We start from the raw sequence: 18,728 nt of genomic DNA, 5'->3' as shown, positions 1-18,728 counted from the left end.
TGCAACAGCATGGATAGAACTGGAGAGCATTATGCTAAGTGAAATAAGCCAGTCAGAGAAAGATAAGTATCACATGATCTCACTCATTTGTGGAATATAATGAACAACATAAACTGATGAACAAAAACGGATCCAGAGACAGAGAAGCATTGATCACACCATCAAACCTCAGGGGGAAGGCAGGGGAGGGTGGGGGGAATGGGAGAGATCAACCAAAGGACTTGTATGCATGCATATAAGCCTAACCAATGGACACAGACAACAGGGGGGTGAGGGCATGAGTGGGGGGCTGGGGCGGCAATGGGGGTATAAGGACACATATGTAATACCTTAATCAACAAAGAAATTAAAAATAAATAAATAAAAATAAACATGAAATGATCGGTTTCTCTCTAAGGAGACCCACAGGAATTACAAATAAGAAGAAGTTAGATGATAGGCTAAAACAAGACACTTACAAATAGACCCACAATGCTTAGAGTCATATAGCTCTAAGTCAGCGGTCCTCAACCTGTGGGTCGCGATCCCTTTGGGGGTCGAACGACCCTTTCACAGGGGTCGCCTAAGACCATCAGAAAACACATATATAATTACATATTGTTTTTGTGATTAATCACTATGCTTTAATTATGTTCAATTTGTAACAATTTATTTGGGGGTCACAACATGAGGAACTGTATTAAAGGGTCGCAGCATTAGGTAGGATGAGAGCCAACTGCTCTAAGTTTTGAATTAACTCTTTACATGGCTTTTAATTATTGTTATCTACACTTTAAAGCAAATAATCACCTACAAATAGCCCATGTTTCTCAATGTGGCATAAAAGTTCATTATTTAGAACTCTGAAAATATTTTCCTACAGGAGCAAATTGTATACAGTGGTTAAATTCCTTTGGTTAGTTCAGAATGTCTAGTCCATAATTCATTTATCCATTTTAATAAATATGAATTGAGTACTACTTTGTGCCGGGAACTGTTCTAGCACTGGAGATACACTAATGTACAAAATAAGACAAAAATTACTATCCTTATAGATCTTATATCCATGTGATCAAAACAGAAAAGAAGTGCAATATACAGAATGGTAGATGCTGAAGAACAAAGCAGGGTAGAGGGATAAGGATGAATGGAGTGTAACTTTAACCTATATTAAATTTATTTCTAGCTTTTTCTGTTCCAAAAAGGATTTAAGTTGGGTATTACTTATAAAACCTAAGTATCACAAGTAAATTAAGAATGATTATACAAGGGAAGACTTTCAATGAAAAAACATTATAAAAACAAACTTCCTCTCTCACTGCAGGACAGAGAAAACTGGCTCTATGTCACTGACAAGCTACCATACCCTGAGGCAGGGTCTCCAAAAAGGCAGTGGCTAGAGAAGGGGGTGAAAACACTGATGGAAATTCCAGGAAGAAAAGAAATGAAGACAAGGAAAGCGCACTTCTTATTGGTGATATGAAACTCCATGGACAGCCAGTCCCCACTATTCAACCACTAGGTGGCTGGCTTTTCTCTTTCCTATATTATAATTATACTAGAGACCCGGTGCACAAAAATTTGTGCACTCGGGGGGGGGGAAGGGGGGCGTCCCTCAGCCCGGCCTGTGCCCTCTCGCAGTCTGGGACCCCTCGGGAGATAACGACCTGCTGGCTTAGGCCTGCTCCTGGGTGGCAGAGGGCAGGCCCAATCCCTAGGTGCAGCCCCTGGTCGGGCTCAGAGCAGGGCTGATTGGGGAGTTGGGGCGCCGCCCCCTGTCATGCACAGAGCAGGGCGGATTGGGAGGTTGCGATGCCACCCTCAGTCACGCTCAGGGTAGGGCCGATTGGGGGGTTGGGGCACCGCCCCCTGTCACACTCAAGGCAGGGTCGATGGGGAGGTTGCGGCGCCACCCCCTGTCACGCACAGAGCAGGGCCAATCAGGGGGTTGGGCGCTGCCCCCTGTCATGCACAGAGCAGGGCCCATCAGGGGGTTGAGGAGCTCCCCCGTGTCACTCACAGAGTAGGGCCGATAGGGGAGTTAGGGCACCGCCCCCTGTCACACACAGAGCAGGGCGGATCAGGGGGTTGGGGCGCTGCCACTGTCACACTCAGGGCAGGGCCAATGGGGAGGTTATGGCTCTACCCCATCACACACAGAGCAGGGCCCGTCGGGGGGGAGGGGGGGTTGGGGCACTGCCCTCTATCACCCACAGAGCAGGGCCGATCAGGGGGTTGGGGAGCCGCCACTGTCACACTCAGGGCAGGGCCAATGGGGAGGTTATGGCTCTACCCCATCACACACAGAGCAGGGCCCGTCGGGGGGGAGGGGGGGTTGGGGCACTGCCCTCTATCACCCACAGAGCAGGGCCGATCAGGGGGTTGGGGAGCCGCCACTGTCACACTCAGGGCAGGGCCGATGGGGAGGTTATGGCTCTACCCTGTCACACACAGAGTCGCAGGGCAATCAGGGGGTTTGGGCGCTGCCCCGTCACGCTGATCCAGTGCCAGGAGGCCTCACGGCTCCGCTGATCCCAGTGCTGGGAGGCATATTACCCTTTTACTACATAGGATAGAGGCCTGGGGGCAGGCTGGTTTGCCCTGAAGGGTGTCCTGGATCAGGGTGGGGGTCCCCACTGGGGTGCCTGGCCAGCCTGGATGAGGGGATGATGGCTGTTTGCAGCTGGTCACACCCCCTTTTGGGTGGGGGTCCCCACTGGGGTGCCTGGCCAGTCTGGGTGAGGGGCTGAGGGCTGCCTTCAGGCTGGCGATTGACTGAAGCTCCCAACCGCTCTTTTCTTTTTTTTTTTTTATTCTGGGCCAGCTTTAGCTCTGGCTCTAGCTCTGAGGCCTCGGCTGCTGACAGCTGGTATCTGGTTTGTTTGCGTTCTATAATCGAAACAATGTATAACTCCAGCTCTGAGATCCCGGCGGCTGAAAGCTGGTTTCTAGGGTTTTGTTTAGCTTCTATATTTGTTACAAAGTTTCAAACTGTCAGCTCAGAGGCCGGCAAGGCAGGCGAGGAACACTGGAGTCCTCCTTCACTGAAGCAAGCAAGCCTCATGTTCGCTTCCAGCTGCCTGGCTGCTGGCCGCCATCTTGGCTGAGAGTTAATTTGCATATACTCACTGATTAGTCAATGAAAAGGGTAGCGGTCGTACGCTAATTACCATGTTTCTCTTTTATTAGTGTAGATAACTTTCCCCTCATTATTCTACACTCAAAACAAATACTTAACTTTGGGGGGGGGGGGGTAGGTTCTGACCAATTTAATGGCAGAATAGATTCCTTTTAATAACTACCTATCCCATTAAAGTTCATACAAAAAATGCAGGTGGCCAGTTGACTACACTGGCAATCTCATATTTTACCTTAATAATTGAGATAGGTATCAGAATAATATAAAGAAGATAAAAATGAAATGAAATAAAATTAAATTAAAAGGAACAAGGTTTCAATAGTATCCCTAGCACCACAGTAATGACTGGAGAATGAAAAACAATCAGCCATTTTAATCTTCTACATTTGTCCACAATCAGTTCTACTATCACAGAGAATGCATCATAGACTAAGGTACAGGAGGCAACAAAAGTAACCCAGCTCAGAAGCCCCACTCATATAGCTGTGGTGACCAAAGCCAGGTGAGGAATGAGCATGTAAACTAAGACTGTCCTTAACTTCAGGTTTTATTCCTTATTATTTTCACCTAAAAAAAGCAAGGATTTTAGTCAGAGTGCTAATATTTTCTTTGTAATTTAAGTATTTATTACACTGTAATTTTTTTCAGTGATCACATTGAGCCCCAAGCTCTGCTTTGTTTTTTTGGTTTTAATAATTATTTATTGTTGAAAGTATTACATATGTCCCTGTTCCCCACCTTAACCCCCTCCAGCCTGCTCCTGCCTCCCATCTTCACCACCCTATTTATTGTCTGTGTCCATGGGTTATGCATATATGCATATAAGGTCTTTGGTTGATTACCTCCCACCCACCTACCCTCCAAGATTCCGCACTCTGTTCCATGCTTCCATGTCTCTGGATCCACTCCACTCATCAGTTTGTTACTTAGATTCCACATATGAGCGAGATCATGTGATTGTCTTTCTCTGACTGACTTATTTCAGAGTGCTAATATTTTCTTTGTAATTTAAGTATTCATTTCACTTGTAATTTTAATAAGATATTATTTCTCAGTTTGTGATTATCAGATATATTTCTTGGAAATTTTCAAATTAAATATAATTTCTTTAAATTTTTCTAAAATAAAGACCCATAAAATAAAATAAAATTTAAAATTTAGGAAAATATAAGCAACAACACACTGTCAAGCCATAGTATCAGCAGAAAGATGTTGGCCAGAAGCAATTACCTTTATGGCTGTGTGTGTGTTTTCATTTTCTTCCATCCACAGATCCTGTTCATAATAATATAAGCCATCATTGATAACTTTAGCAAGTTCAGATGTAATTTTTGCCTGAGACATGTGGTTGCTCGTTCGATCTCCTCCAGGATGTTTTCTCATGTAAGGTGGTGTCTGAGTTACAATCAAAATCTTGTTTAAATCCTGGTCATCAATTTCATAATCTGAATCATTATCAGACCAATCAGTAAATGTGTTTTTTCGTTCTTCTACTTGTTCCATCTCTTCATCAAATAAGAAATCAAGTTCTTCTTGTTCTTGTTCATCTGGAGGATAGAGTTGATTTGATGCTTCTTCAGGTAGAGATGCTGATTCCTAAAAGAAGAAATTGGCATTTTATATAAAAACTTTTCTATCATTTTAAACAAATCACATAAACAAACTGAAAGATAAACCATTATTTTTAAAAGAAATGTTTAAATGTGGAGATTTTAAATATGGAGAGAAAATGTGGCTCTTAGTATAAATATGGTAAATTTTTGTCATTGAGTCCAGGACACTACTCTCCCTCTTAGGTTTGCTATGACAAATATAAAAAATAATCAGGATCTTTAGAAAATCATGTTTGTAAAAGCTTTGTTAGGTTTTTCAAATGCCCCCAAGGAAAAATAAAACAAACTCTTTTAATATTTAAATGTGCTACATTTAACTGCTATTGCAAATTAAAAAGTTATCTTAGATCAGGATTTCTCAAACTTAGCACAAGTAGGATGTTTAGCAGCTTCCCTGGCCTCCACTCACAAGGTGCAGTAGTACTCCCCCAGTTGTAACCACCCAAAATGCCTCCAGATAACTGCCAACTGCTCTCTGGTGAGGCAAAATATCAATACCTCCAGGTCCATCAGAGGAGAACCACTCAAAAATCCTGCATGTTTCCTTTCTTCATGCTTTGATCTTAGGGATAAAGAGCGCTGTTCATAAGAACCTTCAATATCATAGCTTTTTTATCCTTTTTAGATCTGTGCCCAATTATTTTTAGTGAGCTTTTCCTTATAAAGCTTATTTCCACTATTCAAATCATTTGAGTGGCACTGTTTACAAGTTCATTTTTAGTAAACTTTTTCAAGATAACTGTACATTGACATAGTTATAAAAAAACAGAGATCTCAATATTCTTTATCCAGTTCCCCCCAATCTTGCAAAACTATACTACAATATCAGAAACAAGGAACACACTGATATAACCTATCAATCTTATTCAGATTTCCCCAGTATTACTTGAACTCATTTGTGTTTGTGGTTTAGATCAGAGCAATTTTTATCACCTTTGAAAGTTCGTGCATCCAGCCACCAAAAATACAGTTCTACCACAGGGATCTCTATTGTTTCCTAATCACACCCTCCTCATTCCCACCAAGAAATCAATTATCTTTCCCTTTCCTATTGTACATCACCAAAACATAAAAAATTCTGATATTTACCCTTTACAAGTAGTTATTTGTATAAGAACTTTAAAAATAATTTACAAGGTTAAAAATAATATAACAAGGTTATAAAATTAAAAATTTAGAATGTTAAAAAAATAATCTAGATTGTCAGCTTTTAAAAAATGGAAGTATTCAAATTTAAATTAGTCACAAGTAAAAAAGCCAAATCTTATTCAGAAAAGATACATTTTAAAAGCTGATGCCACATAACGTATTTTCAGCTAATGAGTAACCCACAAGTTTTTACTGAAGGCCATAGTTCCAATTTTTAAATTTATAAAAATGTTTCCTAATTTATATATATATATATATATATATTCTGACAAACACTTCATTAAAATTTATCACAGTTCACTTGGTTTGTAACAACTTACATTCAATTTCACTGGGGATGAACGATGTCTCTTTTTTTCTTCTATCCAAGGTTCTGAGTCCAAGTCAGGCAAACTGGTAGACAAAACTCTAGTCATTGCTTGGAGATTATTTGTTTCAGTACTTTTCTTTGTGTTCAGTGGACTTCCAATTCTTGGAGAATTGGGGGCAGACTCTAAAATTTTAAGTTAGTTCAGTAGTTAAAATAATAGTTTTATTACTTATAAAACATTTCATTTTTTTCCTTGGGCTTGATTTTTTTCACAAAGCATGATAAATCAATCTCAATTATAACCTTTTCAATGATTTTCAAACCTGAAGAGTTTGTAAGATGTATTCAAGTGAAACCAATGAATAATAAGTGCAATGTCACCAACGCTTACAAAGTCCAAATTCATTAAAACTTCTCCAGAATATCAACAGAAGTCACTAATTATGACAGCATATCTATTTGGGAATCAATTCTCTGTAAAATCTTATATTAAAATCTATTAATCATAATGAAATTAATAAATCTTAAAGCTATTAAGCCAGTTAAACTAAATACTTATTTTATTGTGGGCAAAAATCAGTCCTACATTGTTCTTCTAGGTTTTATACTAATACAGCCATCACTCCTACACTTTTCACATTTCCTTTGCTTGACAAGGTTTACCTAAATGCAGTGTGCCTACTTAGCTCATACTGAATAAAGAGTAGAATGTCATATCATTAAAGTGCACTGCCCTGGCAATAACACTTAAACACTTTATAACTCTATTGGAATTAAAAATGCCTTTCTCCACACTATCTTTTTTTTTTTTTAATCAAAGTATACTCATAAGTAAAATCCAAACTGAGTCCTTCATAAATTCCTTTTCTAAAAGTAAAAGACTATTTAAGTTACAATGCAATATAAACTTGCTTTGGACAAAAAGTGTCTTAAAAACAAATTTATACTGCAGAATCTGAAGCACCATTATTTACCCCTCAAAAGCCAATTCCTTAGAAATTTTGAAAAGTTGAATATATTACATAGGGAAAACTGATATAAATGAACAATTTTCATTTTATTTGCTAAATTAAAATGCAAAGGCACATTCCAGGAATCTGAGTTTGAGAAGAATATTCCAAGATTTTAATTTCATCTACTACATACTATAGGTAAGTTTATCTTTTTGATGGACACATAGCTAGTTCCAGAAAGCAACCATTAGATTACTATATTGCTTTAAAGATATATTGTTTTATATTTTTAAAATGCTCTAAATTGCACTGTCCAATAGCAGCCACTAGCCATATGAAGCTATTGAGCACTTGAAAGATGACTAGTCCTAAAATGTGCTTAGGATAAGTATAAACACGCACCAGATTTCAAAGACATGGTACAAAAAAACCCCAAAAAAACAGATCCATAATTTTTATGCTAATGCTATATTTAGCTATATTAAATTGTGGGCGGTTTTTTCCTTCATTTTAGAGGACGTTTATTAAAGCTGGGGATGTGAAACAAGAAATGGCTAGGGATATGAGCCTGGACTGGTCTGCTTTGCCTCACTAAAGTCAGAGAAAAGAGGGCTTTGGGGACATATATACATTAATTGAATCCAGGACCTTTCAGTCTACAGGCTGACACTCTATCCAGAGCCAAATCGGCTAAGGCTGGCAAATATATTTCTATTGAATACTGATGCTAACTTCCTTAATTAATAGTATATAGGTGATCACTTGATCCACAAAAGTAGTATGAGGAAAATACTAGTTTCGGGCTGTTCATATTATTCAAGTTACAGAGAACCCTATTTCTAATATTATGAATCATCTACGTTCATGGAGTTAATAAAGCTTTAAAAGCAGACACAAAACCACCACCCTAGAATGTGAGAATTAAGGAACTTAGCATTATGCACCTATTAGGAAAATCAGTTGCTACAATTTTTTAACATAGATATTTAATCTTTAAACAACTACTTATACTTATTACATAATCATCTCTAAATGTTCAAGCTTGAATGTTTCTACCATGAAGTCAAGTGTTTTACTATATTAACAGCACATGTGCTTATAAATTAAATGACATTAAAATACCAAAGAAATTGGGTAGGACAAGAAAAATTTAGCTTTTACAGGGTGTTTACCTTATAATTAAGCTATACATATGCTTTGTGTGATTGTTTTCTTTTACAATGAAAAGATGTCAAACTATATGTGTGAAAATTTTAAAGGTTAATAGTAAAGCACTAATCTTCCAAGACCAAATTAATTTGAATATGGCTTGGATTACTTGACACTAAACTTAGACAAAAAATTAAATGCATACTTTGACATTTGTGGTTTCTAGTTTGTAAGAACTCAACAGAAAAAAAAAGTATTGTTGCAGTTTTCAGTAATTGAAAATTGTCCATATGACTTTGGATAAATCACCATATACAGAGTGGGACAAAAACAGGTTTACAGTTGTGAGTTTATCTTTATTACATTATTTTATTGTTTTCCATATGAACAACTCTAACCACACTTTTGCCCCACTGTATATATTCCATATTTACCTGTCACAACTTTTTTAAAAGATTTTTTTTTTATTGATTTCAGAAAGAGAGGGATAGAAACAATGATGAGAATCATTGATCGGCTACCTCCTGCACACTTCCTACTGGGGATCAAGCCTGCAGTCCAGGCATGTGCCCTGACAGGGAATAAAACCTTTACCTCCTGGCTCATAGGTTGACACTCAACCACTGAGCACAAGGCCAGGCTGTCATGACTTTTTTTTATCCACCCTGAATCATAGCAGTAATTACATAGATTGCTTTAAAAATGGTAACATGCTTTATGTGTGGCACATTCAAGGATACTTCTGCAGATCAACTTTTCAAAAATAATCCCACAGCTTAGCAATCATTAGGGAAAGTCTCATATATATTTTTAGGGCCAAATAGGAACAAACAAAAAACAACACAAGATTGTCAGATACCTGACCTCTCAATTTTGGTGAATGAAATTCTCTTACTATTGATAGCACAATACTATATCCATAGAACTGCAAAACCTAAATTTCAGAACACCTTACCATTCCCATAATCAACCTTTTCTGGTGCATTAAGGTCCTCTGTTCAGCACAAAGGTCAATCCATGTTAGACAATTCAAGCTCCATAGAGGAAAAAATAGAAATTTTAATTTTTTAGTGAAAAGGACCAAAAATTTTTAGTATTTTACCACACAAATGCCTTAGAAAATATATTATCATGGGTTATGTTTTTGAAATTTAAGGTCTTCTCATTTGAGTAAAAAGGATATAGGTAAAAGTTTCACTATTTTTCTTTATGCATGGGTACAGATAAACACAATCTAAATTTCCTATCCCTTATTCCCATTTCAAATTTTTGGTACAGTACTCTCGACTGAATTTAGGAAACTAAGGCTTTCTTATCAAAGGAGAATTGTTAAGGTCAGAAATTTGGGCAGTCACAGGAAAAGACTGAATTTACATGATTATTCCTATGATTTAAAGTGAATCAGCATAACTCAAAACACATTCCATCTTTCTATAATACCTTCATTATCCATCTGATTTTTGATGTATAAAGTAAAGAACCTACATTTTTTTAACATTTTAAATGTACATTGACTTATTTCAGGCGGTGTATGTGTGCATGTAAATGAGTATATTAAAAAAACACAAAAATTTACAAGACATTGTGATTTTATTCCTGTAATTTTATTAATAATGCATAAATCGCTTATGGACAGGCATCACCAACTTGACTAACCTATCTTAGCTACTCTGTGGAAGAAGTGTTTTCTATTTTATCTAACTCAACTAATGCCTGTTCATGAGCAGGTTAAAAATGTCATCTTGGACCCCACATTTACACAATATATTAATCTAACTTATACAGACAGCAGATCTTTATTTTAAAAACCTTAAAAATGTTTCTTCAAATTTAAAACACTTGCCCAAGTTGCGTTCTAGGTTTAGAGACACAGAGGGCTGACAATCAAAGAAACAATAAATAAAATTATCTGTGAGACTGTCCATCAGTGCTTTTTTGATGGCAGGTGCCTCACACTAGTGTATAAAAAATAAATTTTAAAGAGCGAAAAAAATACTTTCATTTCTTAAATTTCTTATCCCTTAGTGTCCACATTAATAAATCTTAAAGTCCATGTAAAATATGACAACATGTGAGATACAGTACACTTATAAAAGAGGGGCAAATTAAATAGCAAAGGACCTAACAATCTGGGAAATGCCACTCAAGCCTCTCTATTTCTACTTTATTGATCTGGACACAAGTACATAAGTCTAAAAGGAAAAGACAGAATCTTGTAATATTTCCAGAATGAAAATTAACTTTCCCACCGTGAATAAAAAGTAGCACATGCAGCCCAGGTTATTTACACACAAATGGGCAGCTCCTATAAAAACAACAGCAGTCCTCTGGTCTGTCTCTCATCATCATCATCATCATCATCATCAAATAGGTGTTTATCTCCACTGTAGTGTTGACCCAACGTCCTCCACAAGGAGTTGGGAGTAGACATTCTTGCAAAGAAGTAACTCTGGTCGCTTTCATTTCTGCAGCACGATTTGTTCCAACATTTATAATGATATTTCAGTGAGTCACCTATTCCTCTGCATATTCCGATCAAATGACATCCAAGAGCATCAGAAGATCATCACCCTGACTGAAAAAAGTTTAAGCACACATATTTTTTCCCAAGAGGGAATGTCTTAAAAATGATCCAGGAAAAAAATCTTAACATTAAAGCAGTTTTTGGAAATTCTAAGTACCACCAATTCTTTAATCAATAATTATAATAATAACTTCATAAGAGAACCCCAATTATGCATTAGAATATAGGTAGGTCATCTCATCTTTTCAAGACAAGATTGGAAGTACAAGATTGCTAAGAAAATTAAATAAAGTCTTCCCCACTCTTGGGTATAAGACTTAGATACTAGAATCCTACTGGACTATTCCAAGTTTACAAGGGGAAAACTGCCACAATATATTTATAATCATTTAGCAAAATTAAGAGAAGTACAAACTCCACACGACAAAGTACACAAATAATTTAAGATAGAGCAGAGCTTCATTCATAATTCTTAAAACCCTATTTAATTTATAGCTCGTGTGGGAGACAATTATGAGTAGAATTTAGAGCATTAAAGTCCTTTAATTATCTTTAATTTTCATACTAAAGCTAAATAAGCTTTAAAAAGATAGGCAAATTGCATCAAAAAGCCCAGAGTTATGCTGTTTGCTGTAGAAGAAAAGCTATTACCTGCATGTGAATAAAAGGCTTGGCCTGGTACAAACTCTGGGCAGTCAATCAGTTGAGAGAAGTCTGTTTGTGGCACTCTACGTGGAGGAGGGCCCGGAATTGGCCATTTTTCTGGTTCTATCTTTTTTCTCATTTTCTCATCCACAATTTCCACTTCTGTGCTATCTTTCAGTGCCTAGAAATAGGAATTTTGATTAAAGAACTTTCTTTCAAAAATTTTAATTGTACATCCTTACTTCCAATAACCTAAAAATTCTAAAAATTACTCCAATTTCATAGGTGAGGACACTAAAGCTCAAAGAAATAAAGTACAGCAATCCCCCTCCATCTGCAGTTTCACTTTCTGCAGTTTTAGTTACTTATGGTCCAAAATAGTAAATGGAAAATTCCAGAAATAAACAATACATAAACTTTAAATTACACACTGTGTCCTGAGTAGCATGATGAAATCAAACACTGGAAGTGAATTTTCCCTTTGTCCAGCATAAGCACCCTATTAGTTACTTAGTAGCTATCTGCTACTAGTCGCTGTTACAGTATCACAGTGCTTGTGGCATGTCATCTTTACTTTAATATGGCCCCAAAGCACAAGAGTAGTGATGCTGGCAATTCGAATGTACCAAAGAGAAACCACATGAAGTGCTTCCTTTAAGTGAAAAGGTATATATGAGTATGAAAAAATTTAGTACATGCAATACATATGGTTCTGTACTTTCTGCAGTTTCAGGCATCTCCTGGGTGTCTTGGATCATATACACAGAAAAAAAGGGGAGATTACAGTAACTTCAGAAAGGGCACAGATTTTTTTCATATATATATATATATATATATATATATATATATATATATATATTTTTTATTGATTTCAGAGAGGGAGAGGGAGAGAGAGAGAAACATCAATGATGAGAGAGAATCACTGATTGGCTGCCTCCTGCATGCCCTCTACTGGGGACCGAGCCCACAACCCCGGGCATGTGCCCTTGACCGGAATCAAACCTGGGACCCTTCAGTCCACAGGTCGACACTCTATCCACTGAGCCAAACCGGATAGGGCAAAAAGGGCACAGATTTATTATTCTATATAATAAGAGAGGAATATGCTAATTATCCATTACACCGTAACATCACGACCAAATCTACAACTGGTGTAGACCTACAGGAGGGCATGACAGTGAGCTACTCATGCACGGATTTGTGCACAGGGCTACTAATGAGTTAATAACAGGACTCAAATCATTTATATGTTCACCAATAAGTCTTAGCAACTAGGCTTTGGGGTTTCTCGAAAATAAATATGCTGTAATTTAAGGATAATATAAAACTAGAACAAAATTTCTTCAAAATAATTGATCAGAATTTTAACTAAAATTCAAAGGTATTCACCTTTTAGAAATAAAGAAAAATACAAATATGATATAAAAATTTAACATATGTACTTATTAACTTTAAAAATTTCAAGTTATGTTTAAGAACACATATGTTTCACTTTAAGAATCTTATATTTGTATGCCTTTAATAATAGTACAGTACTTCAAGTTCTATTTTTCGTAACTGGACATTACTTTAAAATTAGTATTAAAAATTGTTTAAAAACAAACTTTTGATGGGAATCAGAATACTCACTGAAAGAGGAGTCTAAAATATGAAAGGAAATAAGAATACTATAGTAAAGGGTTTGAGTTGGTGATATATCTATTTTTCTAACATAAACTTTCCTAGTTTTGTCCACTGAACACTCTATAAGCAATGACATCCCAGTAGCAAACCAGTATTCCCAGTATCCAGATCTTGCAACATGGATAAATTTTAAAAACTACAAATAAAAGAGTCAGGAGACAGAAGAACTCCATTTATACAACAACAGGCAGAGTCAATCAATTTGTTAATAGAAGAAAACAGTATTTTGGGGAAATAGGAAAGGAAGATGGCTGCCGACGGCAAGGCAGACTACAAGATAGTGTGTGAGTGAGAGAACGAAAGGAGTGTGTGTGGACGTATGGGGAATGTATATTTGTGGATGAGGGACAGCTATATTCCAAGGTACTGTTGGGTACTGCCTGACTGGGCAGCCTCCACTGCTGCTAAAATGTCTCTCGGAACGACCGGCTCTGCCGCGTAGACCATGCCATCTTGAAGGAGAGAGTGGCTGTTATTGGAAACCTATCATCCCGGACTCTACAACCATAACACCCAGGGACCAGCTGCGAACCCAGGAACACCGGATCTCAAGCAGCGCACATACATGGACTCGGATGAGCTCTGCTCCTTCTCACGGGAAGGTCAGATTTTGTCTAGGGAAAGGTGAAGTCTGCAATCCAGGATGGAGAAACCCACACAATGGGATCTGGAGGTTTGGGGTAAGTCTCTGAGCCCCACAAAATCCACAGCCATTGGGGCTAGTGTGATCCATGAATGTGGAAGGGGATCCACAGGGCTGCTGGCAGACGGGAACTCTAAAAAGCAACCCATAGCTGGACTGGGCGCAAAAAGGCAGCCTGAAATTTTACCAGTATGCTGGCTGTTTAGTGCCAGGGGAAAAAAGATGTACACAGAGATGTTCACAGAGTTGCATGCAGTGCAGGAGGGTAAAATTCGCAAGTTCTCGCACTTACTCTGGCTCCTTTTTTCTTTTTAAATCCTTGCTTTTGGTTACTTAGCCCAGTACATAGGATCACCCAGTTGGGGACACCCTAAGAGACTGAAGGGGAAAGTTGTTTTGTGGAACCTGGGGATCAGAGTGGGGAATAATGATCAGAGAACCAGCTCTGGGGCAGTCCATTCTCCCAAACCAGTATTAAGTGCGACGGGAAAAACAAAATGTAAATACTGGCCAGAGAGGATTTATAGCCCCGGAGGTCAATCCAGAAACACTGCCACCCAGGGGTTGAATCACAAATTGACTGTTGTGTAAACACAAATAAAGGAGTCTAAGAAACAAAGTAATACTGCCTGCTTGAAAATCAGGACTGTGGCTTACAACACAGAGGAGCAGTGGAACGCAGAGAACTTCAATACTGTCCTGACTACCTGACAGAAAACAGGCGTGCCAAACAAAACAGTAGAGGAAGTGAATGACCTTCCTCTCTAAAAGAAAAAAAAGCAAAAATACTACTCAAAATTTATGAGTTTAAGTTTTTCAAAATAATATTTTGGAAAAGACTGCCAATAGTGTTAGCTAGAACATGCAACAAGTCAAACTCTCAACACTGGTAGTTTTAACTGGTTCAACACGTTATGCATGTGCAAAGATCCAGACATAAGAGAGCAGAACATATGTAATGGGAAAATGTTCACCAGTATCTTCAAAAGCTAAGCATTTATTTCCTGTTACCCATCAGTTTCACCGGAAAATAAGTACAGGTGTCATCCAAAAAATATGTGCACTGATATTCACAACAGCATATCACTCAAACTGAAAAGAACTCAAATGTCTATCAACAAAAGCGTGAAAATATTTGAGTTACACAAAAATAGAAACACAACTGCTACACACTAACAATGGATAAACCTAACAGAAATAATGATGAGCAAATATCAGATATATATAAAATAATACATACAACTGATTATGTTAAGTTTAAAAGACAGGTAAGGGAGAGCTCTGAAAAGCAATTTCCTTTGAAGTAGAGCAGTGGTATTGACTAGGATGGGGCACAAGGGAGTTCCTAGAATGCTGGAAATATTCCATTTCTTAAACTAGGTGGAAGTTACACAGGTCTATACAAAGAGAAAGTAATTTGTAATGTTATGATTTCTAATACACCGTATAAATTATGCCTGTTGAAAAGGGAAAAAATTAAAGAAAAAAACCTGGGGAGATTAATGCTTTTACAAACATGCTGTGTTTGAAAAAGGGCAATATAACAGTGTACTGTAGTCTAGTATGAACTATCTTAGGAGGAATACACAAAAAAGAAGTAATATGACTGTCACCAAGGAAGTTAGTTTAACTAGTTTACTACTGGTGAAAGGTGAGGAGAAGGAAAGTTTGTGCTTTGAATCTTGAATCATACGGAATTTATTCCCTATTGGGGGAAAAATTAATTCAGTAAGAAAATAAAGAGAACAGAAAGTGGAACGAGAACAGAATCAAGCAATCACAATCATCAATATTTACCCACTAGAAAGGAAAACATGTCCACACAAAAATTTAATGAATGGAAATACACACTAAAACTGGAAGACTATGCCCTGACCGGTTTGGCTCAGTGGACAGAGCATCGGCCTGCGGACTGAAGGGTCCCAGGTTCGATTCCGGCCAAGGGCATGTACCTTGGTTGCGGGCACATCCCCAGTAGGAGGTGTGCAGGAGACAGCTGATCGATGTTTCTCTCTCATCGATGTTTCTAACTCTCTATCCCTCTCTCTTCCTCTCTGTAAAAAATCAATAAAATGTATTTTAAAAAAATAAAACTGGAAGACTAGGGCCAAAAAAAGCCAATAATGTTCAAGCTTGAAGGATCAGTTTAAATACAGGAGGAAACATCACTAGTAATTCCTTCTTTTTTTTTTAAATATATTTTATTGATTTCTTTACAGAGGAAGGGAGAGGGAAAGAGAGTTAGAAACATCGATCAGCTGCCTCATGCACACTCCCCACTGGGGATGTTCCGGCAACCAAGGTACATGCCCTTGACCGGAATTGAACCTGGGACCCTTGAGTCCGCAGGCCGACGCTCTATCTGCTGAGCCAAACCGGTTAGGGCTCAATAATAATTCTTTAAGTGGTTTCTAAGGTTAGAAATTTATTTGAGCTTGATAAAATGGAAAAAAAAAGCCATGAGATTCATCCAAAGCCTTAGACAACTACAGATTGTTTTGGGGTTTTTTTTCCCTCATAAAAATTGTAATAGAATCTATTTTTTAGAGCAGTTTTAGATTTGCAACATAAACAAAAATGCAGGCTGTTTTATCTGTTTTGCGAATGTATAATTACCTCTAAAATGAGATTAAGGTTTGTAGTGAGAGCCTGAACACGGTGGAAACCAGCAATCAGGGAAATAGGCAAAAAACCTTGCTCATCCATCTTTCTCCTAAGAAAGAAGTCCCGTTCCAAATTTTCTATACTGAAGTAATATTCACTAAAAAGAGAAACAATAAAATAAATATCAATTTCATCCATTTGTTCAATAGCAAATAAAAATATCTATTGCTTATAGTACCAGCTTCTAAAAACCTATTGTAACTTATTAATAGCATTATACAGATTTAATACAACACAGAGCAAATATAAGAAATGATAGTACTTATATGTGAAATCTAAAGAACATAAATGAACAAACAAAACAGAAACAGACTCATAGATACAGAGAATAGGCTGGTGGTTGCCAGAGGAGAAGGCAGTTTGGGGAGTTGGCAAAAGAGGTGAAAGGATTGAGTTGTTAGTACAGATTGGTAGTTATAAAACTGGAAGTGATGGGGATATAAAAGTACAGCATAGGAAATATAGTGGATAATATTGTAATAACTAGAGACCCAGTCCATGAAATTCGTGCACTTGGGGGGGGTTCCCTCAGCCCACCCTGTGCCCTTTTGCGTCCGGGAGCCCTCAGGGGATGTGCATGTCATAACGACTGGTCGTCCAGTCAACTGTCTTCCCTCTGGTGGTCAGTGCACATCATAGCGCGTGGTTGAGTGGCCTTAGCATATCATTAGCATATTACGCTTTGATTGGTTGAAAGGACTAACGGACACTTAGCATATTAGGCTTTTATTATATAAGATTGAAAATGGTGCCAGTTGGGTATGGGCCATATCAGGGGTAGGTAAAGAATATGACTGTTTAACCACTATAATGTACACCTGAAACTAATATTGCATGTAATTGAAAAAAAGAAAACACCAAAATCCTACCAAGTTAATAATGAGTAGAAAAAATTTTAGAATACTAGTTTTCTTCCAAAAAACTGACAGTAAATCTAAAACTAATAGTAAAATAAAACTAATTTTTACACTTAGATCACCTTTAAGTAAGTATAAAGAATTAACCACAATTTACTTTAAAAGTTTAATAACTGATTTTTAAAATGAGTCACTTAGGTGAAAATTTTCATTACAAAGCTATTTTTATTTGCTTTGTTTAAACACCAAATAACAAAAGCTAAACACATGTCAACAGACTACCTTCCAACTTTTCCCCATCACTGAGAAGAACGGTATATGGGAAGTATTCTTTGTCAAGTTTACAGAGCACATTACAGTTTGTTCTGTTTTCTAAACTGACAGGGTACTGACATTGTTTCAATACTTCTGAACCCTAGTAATCAAGTACACTGTTTAGTGAAAAACTTAGTAAATACATGGGCTCAGGCACACACACAATTATATATTTAAATAATGCAAGATCTCCCCCTTTCTTTGATGGGGAGATAAATACTATAAATAACATTAAGATTTAACAGCAAATAACTAAACAAAGAATTCTTATGACATCAGGAGGTACGTGGGGGGGCGGAGGGACAAAAAAAACTTAAACACCTAATCTTTCCTAGGAAACTATAGAGGGAAATATGAGTGAACAAACGGTATAATCAATAACTACAAGTTCCATACAAATATGAAGAATATATTTAACATGGCACTTGAGAAACACATGTTTAAATTATAGCTTCCGTATAGAAAAATAAGAATTCTAAAGAGACAAATCAAGATAATAAATGGGGGGAAATGTAGAATTCAAAAGAAATACATGACATCAATAATGATATGGTCAGCAGCTTAATTCGATACTGTTCCCAAATTAGAGAGAAAGTTTGCAAAGTTGGGTGCTCATACATTTGGGTGTAAGGTTGGGTGACTAAGATACACTTGAAGTATTTAAGTCAAATTCTACCTGTGAAGAAAAAAAATCACCTATAAATGAAAACTGACTTTGACCTACTTTTCACTGGAGGAAAAAATATCTTATTTTAGAAATGTAAATATCCAAGTTGTTTCTTTATACTCTTATATTTATCCAATTATCACAGTGCAAAGCTCCCTTGCATCAGGGAAATACTACTGACATTTCAGCAACATTAGTAAATACTTTATTCTTCAACAGTGAAAAATAATCTAAGTCTTAAAAAAATTTAACATTCTGATTTTTGTTATACTTCAAAGGCCCTTTCACAGTGCCTGGCATGTGATGAGCACAAATATATGTTCTAAATCATTTAAGGCATTTTATTTACTCAGAAGTTAAAATTGTTCTTTAGTGAAAACGTCTCTGAATCATTAAGATGCCTTTTAATCTAGTACTTTGTGAAATTCATAAGTCACC

The 18,728-nt window shown here is 37.1% G+C and overlaps 1 protein-coding gene across 1 annotated transcript in view; it reads right to left on the bottom strand.

Moving 5' to 3' along the window:
• The window catches only part of LARP1B (La ribonucleoprotein 1B), a 92,034-nt gene that overhangs the window by 44,550 nt on the left and 28,756 nt on the right, over positions 1-18,728 (bottom strand). The window contains 4 exon segments of the mRNA XM_070415166.1: positions 4,349-4,714; positions 6,201-6,373; positions 11,468-11,642; positions 16,404-16,548. Of these exon segments, the coding sequence (XP_070271267.1) occupies positions 4,349-4,714; positions 6,201-6,373; positions 11,468-11,642; positions 16,404-16,548 (859 nt within the window).

Source organism: Myotis yumanensis, unplaced genomic scaffold, assembly GCF_028538775.1.
Source record: "Myotis yumanensis isolate MYYU_CA2020_CCGP unplaced genomic scaffold, mMyoYum1.0.hap1 SCAF_5, whole genome shotgun sequence".
Lineage (NCBI taxonomy): Eukaryota > Metazoa > Chordata > Mammalia > Chiroptera > Vespertilionidae > Myotis > Myotis yumanensis.
This window is presented reverse-complemented; position numbering and strand designations above follow the sequence as displayed.